Source organism: Hemiscyllium ocellatum, chromosome 5, assembly GCF_020745735.1.
Source record: "Hemiscyllium ocellatum isolate sHemOce1 chromosome 5, sHemOce1.pat.X.cur, whole genome shotgun sequence".
Classification (NCBI taxonomy): Eukaryota; Metazoa; Chordata; class Chondrichthyes; order Orectolobiformes; family Hemiscylliidae; genus Hemiscyllium; species Hemiscyllium ocellatum.
The window spans coordinates 23,346,798-23,362,033 of record NC_083405.1 but is presented as its reverse complement, the minus strand read 5'-3'; the positions used below and the strand labels follow the sequence as shown (position 1 = coordinate 23,362,033).

Here is a 15,236-nt window from a genome sequence, read left to right as displayed (position 1 = left end):
ATCTCAACAGAGTCTCATCATTTTGATGCAATTTTCACTCATTATAGTCATATTAATTTTATTTCTGATCATAGCCAATAAAAATACTTTGTATTGATATTGACCAGTCAAACGTTTTTGGAGTATTTGAATTCCAGAATCGCAAACAGCAATTCAATTAGATGACCTAATTTTAACTGAATTTGAACTCAATATTCATATGCACATTATTATACATTTATACCTATGGGAATACACAAAAACATGTAGAAAATACATTATTGATGGGCATAAAGAACTCAAGGATAAATATTACAAGCAACAAAACCTAGATAACCTATGAAGTAAAATGTTAGTTTTAAAGAAAACAGTTGGTTTTACAAATTTAGAATCTCTTCTGTCTGGGAAAATAAGAGTTAAGGGAAAAATAACTTCAGGAGAAAATTAGTTTCAGATTGTAAACTCACATCGGCAGCTGGCCAAAGTTCCTTGATAATAGATTCTATCCGTTTCACTACTTCTTTACGCATGGTTTCCTCTTCAGGGCGCGGTGACACAAAATTGTAGAAGTCCATGATTTCTTCATGGAGACTAACAAAATGGAGAGAAAGATTTGTATGAAGATCTGCAACAAAACTTAATTCTCAAACTGTTTTTGCAATCCTCTCATTGAGACTTTTAAGAAGTGTTTGTGATTATGTCACATTTTTTCTTTGATTCCCTTACAGATGAAGTCATATGTTTCACATTAGCCAGAATCACATGTTCCAGAAGTTTATAAACTTGGTTGGAAGAAAACTATTTTGTATTATATTTAAATTATATACCTGCACATTCTCTACTACCATTTAATTTCAATGTGATGTTTGAAAAAAAACTGTCAAACTGCGCATAATTCTCAAATTCTAGTTCGATCTAAATGGTAATAGAGAATGTGCAAATATATAGTTTAAATATAGTACAAAATAGTTTTCTTCTAACCTAGTTATTATTAATTACCTGCAATTGTTCACAGAACATTTCCCAATTCCTGAGAACCTTACACTATTGATATATTTTACAAACTTCAAGAGACAAACATTTCTTTTCCAAATTTTCCATAACTATTTTACCATTTACTTGTGCCAATATTATCCCCACTCTATTTTCTATCTTGATAATGCATATTAACAATGACTATTTGCCTGTTTTGAATAAATCCTTCATTTGATTCCAGTAGACTCTCTCCCTCTAGGCTGCTGACTTGCGTTAATATTTCTTGGCCTCTATTTTTTGAGCAATCACCTAATCCACGGCACGAAGTAGTGCCATACAAGGTCAGACCTGCAGCTATGGCAACTACAGTTACATTTGGGCCAGTTTAATGGGCCTAATTCAACAGATTGCGATCATACTTGATGTTTTTGCAGGGCAAAGGCTTTAATTGTTAAAATGATAAGTACAGCAGCAGATGCGAAAATATCAAGGTCAGGCTAGAGTCAGTATCTGCATAATAATCATCCAAAAACTCTCAGAGTTAAGGAAGAAGTTTAATTCTGATGGTCTGCCTGCAAAATGGAGCAGCACATGCAGAACATAAATTGCAACATTTATTAATTGCAAATGAATAGTCAATCATACTGTCAGGATTAGTAATTTCAAGATTGCTCTGCTCTCTCCCTGCAACTTCTTTGTATTTGGGTTTCGGAATTCCTCCTTATTTGTCTGTGTAACTCTTTTCATTTTTTGTTCTAACACAGTACAGTAAACCCAGTTAGACTATCAGGAGTTGCAAAGTAGTTGCTGCTTCCAGATTCCAACTCTGCTGCAGAATCCTTGGAATATTTTCATGTCCCCAAAACCAAGACTCAATGAACCTCTTTCTACTCTTCACTAGCTCCTTCTTCCAAAGTCAACTTGGTCCTTCATGCACATTAGGTGAAACATGGTGAGGACATAGTGAATGCAACATCAAAAATATTTAAAGACATAAAACACAAGAGTCACTGATGATCATGTCTTAAGCAATCAAATATTTTTCTGGTTAGCGCTGTCTACAATATTTAAGACTGCCATGTTATTGTTTCTTTATGTAGCATCAACTATTAAGAGTGGAAACTGTTGTGTTAATGTAGCTGCAAAAAGCAGAATAATAAAAATACAGGTTGAGGGATTATTTAATTGTTGATACCTATTCTTTGAAAGATGATTATCCTCTTTATGAAGTAAAAATTGTTTTCCCAAGGAAAACACACAAATTGTGAAAATCAAACTATCTCCACAGCATGTTGCAAAGAGTTAGTGGTGGTACGTATATCAATTCTGTCTCAAGATTTAAATCTTTAAATGTTGCAACAGTTATATTCTTCAGAGTAGAAGTGAGCAAATGAATGTGAGTTAATGAGAGCTTGCGAGCACTAATAAGTAAGACTGTTCCCACACCTAGAACACTTAGTGATTCACTCATATGCTTCGATTGCTTAATGTTTGCACTCTTTCCTTGAAAGAATTTTTACTTGTATCCTACCACCATTAAGCAATCCAACAACCATCTAAGACCTGAGAACTTGCATTAGTCTGCTGAATGGATACCTCAAAAGTTCTGAACTTAGATGGAAGATCCACAAGTTAGAAAAATATCCTATTATATAATCCTTGCTTTCATATCTCAGTTCAGATGAATAGGAATTTCGTCCCACATCCTATGCATTTTAGACTTTGTTTTGCTTTTAGAAAACATTGATAGGATACACATTCATTGAAAGAAAGGCAGAGGCTCGTTTGAAGACCATCACAGAAGGCCTCTGAAAAAAACTTGAAACATTGCATTAATCAGATTTACATCAGGAGGAAAGTAAAACAAAATTAACCATGTGTATTTGATTCATGTGCCTGTTCAGGCCCAGAGTTGGTTCCAAATTGGACTGTGGAAGCTACAGGACCATCAAAACAACTTTTATAAGTGATTCCTGGGCAAGAAAAAATGGGATGGGAAGAAAGAAAATAAAAAAAAAGGCAAGAAAGCAAGCAAGATCGAGTTGTAGCTGAAACAGCACAGGGCAGACTTTTATAAAGCAATTTTTAATATAGCAGCTGTGTTGCCAAATCTCCACACAGAGTAAAGTTAAAAGTAGCAAAACAACTGAAATCGTCTAGACATTGACAGCACTTGAAAACTCACAGAAAGAAAACCAAATTTCTTACGTGAATTGCAAGTCCTCGGGCTTCACACTAAATTTAGGTATTTGAAACAAAGAATGGCAATGTACTTTTTAGATTTATTTAAATCAGAATCAGATAAGCAAGTAATGAAAATAAAAACAGCCAAGAGAAATAAAAGAGCTACACAGTTCCACTGTTGTACAGGACCAAAGAGATCCTACTATGCTATGGGAAATGCTGGAAAATCAGCTTTGTGTAAAAGTAAACTTTATATCTCACTGTCTAGAGCTGAAGTTTTACAAGCAAAGCCACAAGAATGAAGTAATCAACTTGGAAGTATCTGCAAACATTAGGTGCAATTACCACCAGTGGTACAGTAGTCAGGATGCAGAAAATATACATACTGCATGGACAATTTGATCTGCTGGACAAACCACAGACCTGTCCTACATTAAGATCTTGCAAAGTCATTGTGACACAAAAGGACACTGGGCTAACCTATGCAAGAAATTTATGGCTACAACAGAATACAACCAAACAAAACGCATGTGCAAAATGTTGCAGCAACAACACGGAGTACACACCATTGACTTAGAGAGTCAGAGATGGACAGCATGGAAACAGACCCTTTGGTCTAATCCATCCGTGCCGACCAAATATCCCAACCCAATCTAGTCCCACCTGCCAACACCCGGCCCATATCCCTCCAAACCCTTCCTATTCATGTACCCATCAAAATGCCTCTTAAATGTTGCAATTGTACCAGCCTCCACCACTTTCTCTGGCAGCTCATTCCATACCCATACCACCCACTGTGTGAAAAAGTTGCCTCGTAGGTCTCTTTTATATCTTTCCCTCTCACCCTAAACCTGTGCCCTCTAGTTCTGGACTCCCCGACCCCAGGGAAAAGACTTTGCCTATTTACCCTATTCATACCCCTTAAATTTTGTAAACCTCCATAAAGGTCACCCCCTCAGCCTCCGACACTCCAGGGAAAACAGCCCCAGCCTGTTCAGCCTCTCCCTATAGCTCAAATCCTCCAACCCTGGCAACATTCTAAGTAGTCCAAAGATGTGCAGGTTAGGTGAATTGGCCATGTTAAATTGCCCATAGTGTTAGGTGACGGGGTAAATGTAGGGGAATGGGTCTGGGTGGGTTGCACTTCGGTGGGTCAGTGTGGACTTGTTGGGCTAAAGGACCTGTTTCCACACTGCAAGTAATTTAATCGAATAGTGAATATGATCTATTTGGATTTCCAGAAGGCTTTTGACTGGAATAGGATGCTGCTAAATAAGATAAAGCCCATGCTGTTAGATGCAAGGTACTAGCATTTTTAAATGGAGAATGACTTCAGAAATCTGAAGCACAAAGGGATTTGGTAATCCTAGTTCAGGATTCTCAATGTTAACATGCAAATTTAGTTGGCAGTTAGAAAGGCAAGTGTAAATTTGGCATTCAAATCCAAGAGCCAAAATGCACAGCTGAGGCCATACAAGACTCTGGTCAGACAACATTTGGAATACTGAGAGCAGTTTTGGGGCCTGTATTGGAAGACCGATGTGCTGGCATTGTAAGGGGTCCAGGGAAAGTTTACAATTGTGATCCTGGTGATGAAGGGCTTGACAGATGGGCAATTGAAGACTGTGGGTCTGTAGTCAATGGAATTTAAAAGCATGAGGTGGTAACCTGACTGAAAAATCACTGAACACAGAGACCTGGTCAGAATGGATGTGGAGATGATGCTTCTATTAGCAAGGGAGACTGAGACCCAAGGGCACAGCCTCAGAGTGAAGGAATGACCCTTTAGAACTGAGTTGAGGAGGAATTTCATCAGCCAGAAGGTGGCTATGGACCTTATTCCTGCAGAGGGCTGTGGAGGCCAAGTTATTAAGCGTGTTAAAGACAGAGATAGATAGGTTCTTAAATGGTAAGGGGATCAAAGGGTTTCAGGAAGAAGGCAGGAAGAATGAGACATATCAGCAATGAACGAACTCAATGGGCTCTATTCTGCTCCTATATCTTATGACCATTTTATTTGCAGACCATGGATTACCCAAGACTACACAGCTATATTGCGAAGATAGCATGCTTTAACAAGTGTGTTTTGCCCTGATTCCTTTTAGAGAGATTGGGAAACTGGTGTCCAATTGTCTAGGAGATGATAAGCAACTTGTGAAGCAGGTGTTTTTTTTAAAAAAAGGGTTGGAACAATAGAAGCAGCCTCAATATAGTCAAACTCCCACACATACAACCAGGAGTTTTAGTTTTAACATTGAGCGGTCTTTGCTGTACCGTCAGCAGGGCTGGAATTTGCAGTAAATTTCTCTTGTCTGCTACACTCGGCGAGTTTTCTTAACGTTTTTCCTCTTGGGCTACCGGAGTTACACATGAGAATTTGCGTTCTGAATTTGCTTTTTGCCAAGGATGTGTTGATGGAATGTTACGATATTGGAACAGTTAATTAGTAATAGTTACTGTGTCTATTATTTTGTTACGTTTTCCAATAGAGTGAAATTATTCCAATTCCTTTTGTTAGATTTTAACTGTAGTGAATGAATAACCTTTAAAGGTACATTTACCTTTAAAAGTAGCAGTTATGGACCAGACCAAACCCCCTCAAAATATTCAGAAGGTAGTCTAGACCCTAACAATATTAATATTGAAATGCAGCTACGGCAATATCGCATGGAACCTACAACTCTCATCATCTGATGAGCACAGCTGGATGAGCAGTCGCAGGACTAGCAACTCATGTGGTTCTTAACATTACGACCTTTCATGAGATCACAAGTTACAGATGGCAGCAGAAGAGATCAAGAATACTTGTACTGAGTTAGTCCAAGACTCAGAACAATTTCTCTCAAATAGATTCAATGCCATAAGAAAATCCAAATGGTAAGTGTTTATTACATCTCAAAAGATGGAATTCCATCAAGTGACCCTCCCAGAAAACACAGTGTTTACATACAAGAGGGGCATAGGAGTAAGCTGGATAACATGTACATGATGGATTATGCCATTATGTTCCATCAACACACAAGAGTATTATGTGCATGCTGAAAAATGCCACAGTGGTTGCCTGTTTGGACCAAAGATGCCTAAACCTAAGATGTCGGTGCAACACCCCAACATTAGAGGAAAAGAATCATTCATTAACAGGAGCTAGCTTCTTATCCAAGCTAACTTGTTTGCCATGTTAAACACTGATATTGGCTGATTTGCTGAGAAAAGGAATCTCAACAAAGCACTACTTACAGACGGCTACATTTTGGTCTAACTGTCAGTCAAGATCTATCATTTAGCATATAGACAGAGTTATAGAAAATATTCTTAGATATCTATATATTGACAAGGATCTTGCTGTGATAGACAATTTTTTTGAAAAACACCATGAACAAAATCTATATTCATGCAGTGGTACTCACTGCAAAAGACTCATCTTCAATAGCAACTCCTGCCAGGTGAAAGGAGGTCAAATTAAGCTTTTAGATCGCTGTTCAAGTTATGTGATTGATCTGATGCAGGAAATGCCAAAGATTTCTGCCATTTGCTTACTATCCAAGGTAGGAGTCCTGGATAGCTCTCTCAAATTTATAAGTTTTCTAATACCAACAAAGTATTATTAAGGAAAGATGTCCCATGTGCATGAGTGAACGACCTTGAGCCAAAGCATCAAATCTCTATGATCTATGAATGCTGAGAATTCTGAAAGTCAATGCATTTCAGAAAGACTAGAAACACACATCATGTAAGACATCAATTCAATTTGCTTTTGGATCCAAAAGTCTATCACCAACACAATGCAATATACAGCATGAACAACTTGCTCTGCTATATTCTTTATCACAAGATTCCATTCAATACCTATTTGGTAAACAGGTCACTGTGGAAACCAATCTCAACCATTGGAATGATTTGGCAAAAATCACAATAGGGGCACCATCCAGATTTCAAATGATTTTTAGATAAAGTATAGGAAAACTACTTTGAAGTTTAGTGCAAAGCTGATGCCAAAATAGTCACCAGAGTCTCTGAGCAGATTACCAAACCTGAGGATGAATGAAGAAATTACACTCAAATTACACTCAAGACTTGCATGAAGATAGAAGGACAACGAGATGGAAGACAAGCTTACAGTAGTGTTGATGAATTTTGGACAGCATGAACATAACCAATTGCAAGAAAGAGCTGCTACCCGCAGATGCTTTTGACCATACAGCATGGCTTGAACTATCTCAAAAGGCATGGTTTGGCAAGAGCTAAGTGTTTGTGTCTGAAGCTCTTTGCCAGGATGCATTATCACAGCTATATCAAAGGGCTTATGGGCACAGAGTGAACATGATGCCTGGCATGGGATCAACAGTGAATCAGTTCCTTGATCCAAAAATCACTTCAGACTCTTATCCACACATGCTGACAAGTTCCTCCTAATCACTGAATAGTTTTCCGAATTGCCAACCGTCGGACTGTTCAAGCACAATGTCAAATACGATGAATGCAATATAGTTTCTGTTCATTACACCTGAACATTGGGTGGGCTTTGTATGCCAATTGGGGCAGAAACCATGTGACAGCAATATCCCATATCCAATGGTCTTACTGAGGAATTGGTTTGCACTGTCAAGTACTTATCATGAAGTACAGGGTGACCAAAGATTTTCACGTTGCTATGTCAGACCTAAAAGCTTCTGGATATGTGCTTACCATCAGCAGCAGAAAGCATATTTAGAAAGCAAGCACAGATAATTCAGTGATGCCACAACCTATGTAGTTTCTTAAATACAGAACAAACCTGGAAAATCTGGGATAATTAAAGTTGACGTATATAGATGCAGAACTACCTATTTTGGGCGCAGGGCAGAAAGTCAGAGTCAAACATCTTAAACAAGGAAGCTGGTTATCCACAAAGTATTCAATTATACAGCGAGCCAAGATTTTATAAGGTCAAAACATCAAAGAGAGCAACATTAAGGAGGAATAGAAGCCAACTTAAGGAATTGCAACAAACTCCAAATGTGCACAACACACAGGAAGGTAAGCTTGGATAATGAAGATAAGAAAAACCATCATGACAATAATCAACACATTGGTAATGAGCAGAAGCCTTGTTAGATGTGACACCATGAGAACTCAGAGGGCAACCTTCTCCCAACTGCATACCATGGCACTGCCATACCAAGGATGGTAGTGAAATCTGGAACATAGTCTGACATAATGTCTCACACAGACAATGTTTTACAGTCTGTAGAAGGTCACAATTTTGGCAAAAGCCCCAGATATTGGTGAGAAGATTACTATTTAGTCAACAGTGTCATTGTCATGTCATTGTCACTTCCAGTGCCTTAGTTGATGGCAGGTAACCATCTGGTTTCATTCTTTTTGTCAGACGGTGTAACAGAGTGGCTTGCTCAGCTATTTCATAGAGCAATTAATTACATTGTTGTGTGTTCTGGAATCACATGTTGGCCACACTAGGTGAAAATGGCAGAAAAAAAAATCACCAATGGTTTCATGGTCACTTTTAGACTAGTTTTTATTGCCAGATAACTGAATTCAAATGTTGCTATCGGAGATCTTGCATTTGAAGTCATGTCCCCAGATCATTAGTCTGGGTCTGCAGATTACCAGTCCCGACTGTATCATCAAGGCCACATGTTCCCTTGTCAAATAGAAACCTTCATAACGATAACACAAGAACTAGGAGCAGGAGTAGGCCATCTGGCCCCTCCAGCTGCTCCGCCATTTAATAAGATCATGGCTAATCTTTTCATAGCCTCAGGTCTACTTACCCACCCTCTCACTAAAATCCTTAATTTCTTTACTGTTCAAACAATCTTAGCTTCAAAAACATTTACTGAGGAAGCCTCAACCATTTCACTGGGCAGGGAATTCCATAGATTCGCAACCCTCTCGGTGAAGAAGTTCCTTCTCAATTCAGTCCTAAATCTGCTCCCTCTAATTTTGAGGTTATGCCCTCTTGTCCTAGTTTCACCCGCCAGTGGAAACATCCTCGCTACTTATATCCAATCTATCCCCTTCATAATTTTATGTATCGCGACAAGATCCCTCCTCATTCTTCTGAATTCCATTGAATATAATCCCAGTCTACTCAGGCTCTACTCAACCCACTCAAATCCAGAATCAACCTAGTGAACCTCCTCTGCACCCTTTCTTGTGCCATTACATCCTTTCTCAAGTAAGGAGACAAAAACTGCATGCATGAATTTTCCCATATTATATAATACACAACAGTTGTTGTTGCAACTCACAATGTTTTGCTATTATTTCAGGCAAAGATTCATAACACCATTTATGTTGTGCAATCGATCTATGTCAATGACACTTTTTACAGTGTTACTTTGAAAATGTGAGAAATTTCGTAGCTTATTTTTTATTTTAAAAGTTTTTTTTTAAATTGACAAGGGGACATGATAGCATTGTGATATCATCACTGGACTGGTAATCGAGAGACCTTGACTAATGATTTCAGGACATTGGTACAAATGCCAGATTGGCTTAAATGACTGACAACACTAACCCACCTCCACATTCCAAATCAAAGAAAAAGTTCTTGGACAGATGTGTGCATACACAGTAGAGACAGACAGATCAGTTTGTATGACGATAGCCTCTTGCTCAGATGGACAAATGACGCAACATTGCTTATGCTCACACCTTGTACTTTCAGAAAAAGCAGACTTCAGGAAGCAGTTCAAATCACTCTTGCAACCAATTTAAGAAAATAGTAGTAGAGTTTTATTTCCGTGTGTCAAAGCAATGCAAAGGGAATCATCAAGTGCACTTTTGTATCATAATTCATATTAATCCAACACACTAGCTTGACATCCATGAAATTACTTTTTAATCAGTCCATGTAATGTGGTTGTGAACTCCTTGGCTTTAAATAGAACAGCTATGTCAGAGGTATTGATTTTGCGGGGGCAGTTTGAAAGATACAAGTCCTCGGGAGTGTTGCTGAACAAAGAGACCTTGAAGTGCAGGTTCATAGCTCCTTGAAAGTGGAGTCACACGTAGATAGGATAGTGAAGGAGGCATTTGGTATCATTTCCTTTATTGGTCAGGAGTATTGAGTACAGGAGTTGTGAGGTCATATTGCGGCTATGCAGGATGTTGGTTAGGCCATTGTTAGAATATTGCGTGAAACTCTGGTCTCGTTCCTATTGGAAAGATGTTGTGAAAGTTGAAAGGGTTCAGAAAAAATTTACAAGAATGTTGCCAGGGTTGGAGGATTTGAGTAGAGGGAGAGGCTGAACAGGCTGGGGCTGTTTTCCCTGGAGCGTCGGAGGCTGAGGGGTGACCTTATAGAGGTTTACAAAATTATGAGGGGCATGGATAGGATAAATGGACAAAAGTCTTTTCCCGAAGGTCAAGAAAGTTTAGAATTAGAGGGCATAGGTTTAGAGTGAGGGGAGAAAGATATAAAAGGTACCTAAGGGGCAACATTTTCATGCAGAGGTGGTGCGTGTATGGAATGAGCTGCCAGAGGAAGTGGTGAAGGTTGGTACAACTGCAACATTTAAAAGGCATCTGGATGGGTATATGAACAGGAGGGGTTTGGAGGGATATGGGCCAGGTGCTGGCAGGTGGGACTAGACAGGGTTGGGATATCTGGTCGGCATGGATGGGTTGGACCAAAGGGTCTGTTTCCATGCTGTACATCTCTATGACTCAATGACATATGAACTAATTGATAACAGAAAAAAAAGTATGTTTGAAAGAATCGTGTGGAAAGAAGGGGTTTTGATTTGGGAACACTGACAGCGGAAGATATTCTGCAGGGGTGAGCTAGGACGAGTGTCTTTACCAAATATAAATCCAGAGTGGTGACAGGGCTTTAAATTACCAGGCAATAGGGAAGGTTCAAGGAAGGGAGCTTAAGAAATCCAAAGAGAAAGGTCAAAGCAACAATATACTAATGCAAGAGAATACAGAGTGAGGCAGAAAGGAAGAGAGAATTCAACACAAAATGTGCATGAGCAAATAAGGTCACTGCAGAGAATAGAAGTTTTTAAGGCATGATATCACCGATACTATCTGAACGTATTAAAAATCTGTAATAAATCCAGACACATGGGGTAAATTTTACAAGAGGGCTGGTTATCCACTCCAGAGCTGAAAATGTGTTGCTGAAAAAGTGCAGCAGGTCAGGCAGCATCCAAGGAGCAGGAGAGTCGACGTTTCGGGCATGAGCCCTTCTTCAGGAATCATTCCTGAAGAAGGGCTCGTGTCCAAAACGTCGACTCTCCTGCTCCTTGGATACTGCCTGACCTGCTGCGCTTTTCCAGCAACACATTTTCAGCTCTGATCTTCAGCATCTGCAGTCCTCACTTTCTTTTCTCCCTGATTATCCACTTCCCCAAACATTAGACAAAGGCAATTGGTGGTGGTTTAACCAGAGGGTCACTGCACCTCAGAAGAGAAGTTGAGGAGGAAAGATCTTCATGGTAACCTCATCTCATGTGTGAATTGAACCCTCACTGTTGGTATTACTCCGCATCTCAAATTATCCAGCCATCTGAGCTAATTGACACTTTCCCCAAACAAAATGTCTGCCGGCACCCTTTTGCTGTGAAACCTGCTCAATAGCGGAGTACGAGGAGGTTTGCTTGCTATCCATGCATGACAGCAAGATTGCACCACAACATAATCATTGAGATTTTAGGTTTTTTTAAAAAATTGTTAACGTTCTCTCAAAGGCAGTAAACTGCAATTTAAGAATAGCATTCAAGTTTGTGTAGATCACACATAATAGGCAAAGAGGCCCAGACCTCTGCTATAACCTCAGCAATTTGCTCCAATTTAGTAGACATTACATTTCAAAGCAAAAACAGCAGCCACACAAATTACATTAATTTTGTCATTGCTAGAAGTGGATGCAATTTTATTGCATAATATCATAATTCCACTTAAATCAGTATCACCATGCTCACATGATGTGCACGATGCATGTGCGATCAGAAACAAAGTCTTATAGTCACTGTTTCACTAGTACAGGACAACCAACATTCTAGTAGCTCACAACTCAGGATATGGTACCTCAGTTACAGGATGCTTCAATAGGAACCAGGACAATTGGTTATTCTGGTTGTGATAACATCCTGCATACAGCCTTAATTAGTGCAGAGTGGGATGTTTGACACAGGGAAAGGAAGTCCTGCCCAAACATGGAAGCCAACAGCTTTGGAGTCTGAACAGCACATGAACATGGTCATGTGAACATGGTCGTGGATGCTGCTGGTGGGACTACCAGTAGTTTTGAGAAAGAACTGAAAAGGTCTCCCAGACTTCAGGAAAGTCTAGAGCTTTTGAGCTGGCATGGCTAGATTATTCATGAGAGAGGATGTTCCTGTTGGACTCCCTTTCTTACACACTAGCAATCTAAATGGTCAAAACTGCCAGACAGTTTGCTTCCACCTTCCGTTGATGTGATATTTATGGATTGCAGTAAGTCATTTGATAAGGTTCCCCATGCTAGGTTACTGCACAAAATGCAAAGGCATGGGATTGAGGTTTGGATCACAAATTAGCTAGCTGAAAGAAGGCAGAGAGGTTGGTGGTTGATGTGAAATGTTCATCCTGGAGTTCCGTTATGAGTGGTGCACTGCATCTGTTTTGGGTCCACTGCTGTTTGTCATTTTTATAAACGACTTGGATGAGTGCACAGAAGGAGGGGTTAGTAAATTTGTGGACGACACGAAGATCGGTTCAGTTGTGGATAGTGCCAAAGGATGCCGTAGGTTACAGAGGGACATAGATAAGCTTGCAGAGCTGAGATGAGAGGTGGCAAATGGAGTTTATTGCAGAAAAACGTGAGGTGATTCACTTTGGATGGAGTAATAGGAATGCAGAGTGCGAGGAGAAAGAGAAGATCCTTGATCGTGTAGATAAGCAGAGAGATCTTTGTGTTCATGTACATAGCTCCCTCAAAGTTGCCACCCAGTTGATAGGGCTATTAAGAAAGTGAGTTAGCATTTATTAGTAGAGGGATCAAGTTTTAGGACCATGAGGTCATGCGACAGCTGTACAAAAGCTTCGTGCGTCTGCACTTGGAGTATTGCATGCAGTTCTGGTCACTGCATTATAGGAAGGATGTGGAAGCTTTGGAAAGAGTTCAGAGGAGATTTATGAGGATGTTGTCTGGTATGGAGGGAAGGTCTAATGAGGAAAGGCTGAGGGACTTGAGGCTGTTTTTGTTAGAGAGAAGGTTGAGGGGTGACTTAAGTGAGACATATAAGATAATCAGAGGGTAAGATAGGGTGGACAGTGAGAGCCTTTTTCCTTGAACGGTGATGACTAGCATGAGGGAACAGAGCTTAAAATAAAGGGATAATAGATATAGAACAGATGTCAGAGATAGTTTCTTTACTCAGAGTAGTAAGGACATCGAACGCCCTGCCTGTAACAGTTGCAGACTCGCCAACTTTACGGGCATTTAAATGGTCATTGGATAGGCACACGGACGAGAATGGAATAATATAGGATAGATGGACCAAAGGGGCTGTATTGTGTTGTAATATCCTATGTTCTATGTTTCATGTTCTTCCATTACAGACCAAAAGATTGAAGCAGAAGCTTAAGGAAGCACTTAAGTAGCTGTCTGACACCTTAATCTTATCATCTCAATACTCATAACATGGGAAAAGACATCAGGGAAGTCGTTCGTCTAGTCATCTATTTTGATTTTTTTAAAAAGGTGCTCCCACATCCAAAGAGACCAGCAGGAGTGCAAAAAAAAATTCTGTAGTTACAAAATGATCAAGGTTTGGAAATAAAGAATCCAATGATTTGCAACATTACAACAAGATAAAAAGAATAGCAAAATTGAAGTAATCCTCATAGTAAAGGATGAAATAAGGATAGGACTTAAAAGAATTCAGCCATTGAAGATTATTAGGTAGAATCAGTCTTGGTGGAAATTAAGGAGAGGAAGTGTCAGAAAATGCTCAAGGAAGTAATTGGCAGGTTCCTTAACAATAGTTAAAGGCATTAGACAGAGAACTAAACAAGATTTATTACAGCTTATGGGGAATTTTAATCTTCATATAGATTGTGACTAACAAATTGACAGGATTGGTATTGAAGATGAGTGTCAAAAATATTTTTAATATATTATGGAACGAACTAGGGATCAAATGCCATTTGATTTAGTTTTGTGGAATGAACCAGGATTAATTTGCAATTTTATTGTAACGATCTACTAGGAAATACTAATCATGCCACAGAATGTCATGTGAAATTTGAAACTGTTAAACTTCAACTATAAACAATAGTCTTAAGTTTAAGCCACTTACGCAGGTATTAAGGGAACACTGGTTAAGCTTGCTAAATTAAGTAGACTAAAAGCTATGAAAGTAAATTAATAAATTTAATTGCTCAATGAAAACGCATATCATTGAAAAAACAATAAGGCAGACAAATTAGTCGCTCAGTAAGGAGGTAACAATAGTTCAAGATTTGCGTAAAGATTTGTATCTCAGGTGCGTGTACCATGGTTGTGGGTATGTTCATCAAACTGGGAAGTTGATTGGCAGACACTTAGAACCCTGTCTACAAGACATTTTCAATGTTTTGGAGCTTCCTGCAAAGCACTGCTGTCCTGTCTCTTCTGGAATGAATTTGGCTCCATTCTAGTTGCTTGTTAGTGGCTGGTATATTGGGTCTAAGTCTATATTGGATGGAGTCCATGGATGAGTGCCATGATTCTCTAAATTCTCTGGTTGCCCTCTGTTTGGTTTGTCCTATGATTGGTGTGTTGTCCCAGTCAAATTTGTGGTCCTTATCATCAGGATGTATGGCTACTAGGACAGCTGGTTGTGCCTATAGCTGGATGCGGATTACTAATTTTCTGCCCGTTTGTCCCACATACTGCTTCGTGTAGTTGTTGTATTGAATCTTGGAAATTACGTTTGTCTTGCACATAATGGGGAAAGGCTCTTTTGTTCTGGTGAGCTGTTGCCTGAGCATGGCTGTCAGTTTATAGGCTGCCATGATCTGACTGCGGCTGTTGGTGTCTGGGCTGTCATTAACAGCCCATAAACTGACAGTCATGCTCAGACAACAACTCACCCGGACAAAAGATCCTATTATCCATCATG

General features: G+C 39.3%; 1 protein-coding gene across 6 annotated transcripts in view; it reads right to left on the bottom strand.

Annotated features, from left to right (window-relative positions):
• Nucleotides 1-15,236, bottom strand: part of tent4a (terminal nucleotidyltransferase 4A) — a 111,480-nt gene that overhangs the window by 64,017 nt on the left and 32,227 nt on the right. For all 6 annotated transcript variants that reach the window (XM_060824579.1, XM_060824578.1, XM_060824581.1 and 3 more), the window contains exon 2: nucleotides 447-570. In XM_060824579.1, the coding sequence (XP_060680562.1) occupies nucleotides 447-570 (124 nt within the window). The remainder of the gene's footprint in view (nucleotides 1-446; nucleotides 571-15,236) is intronic.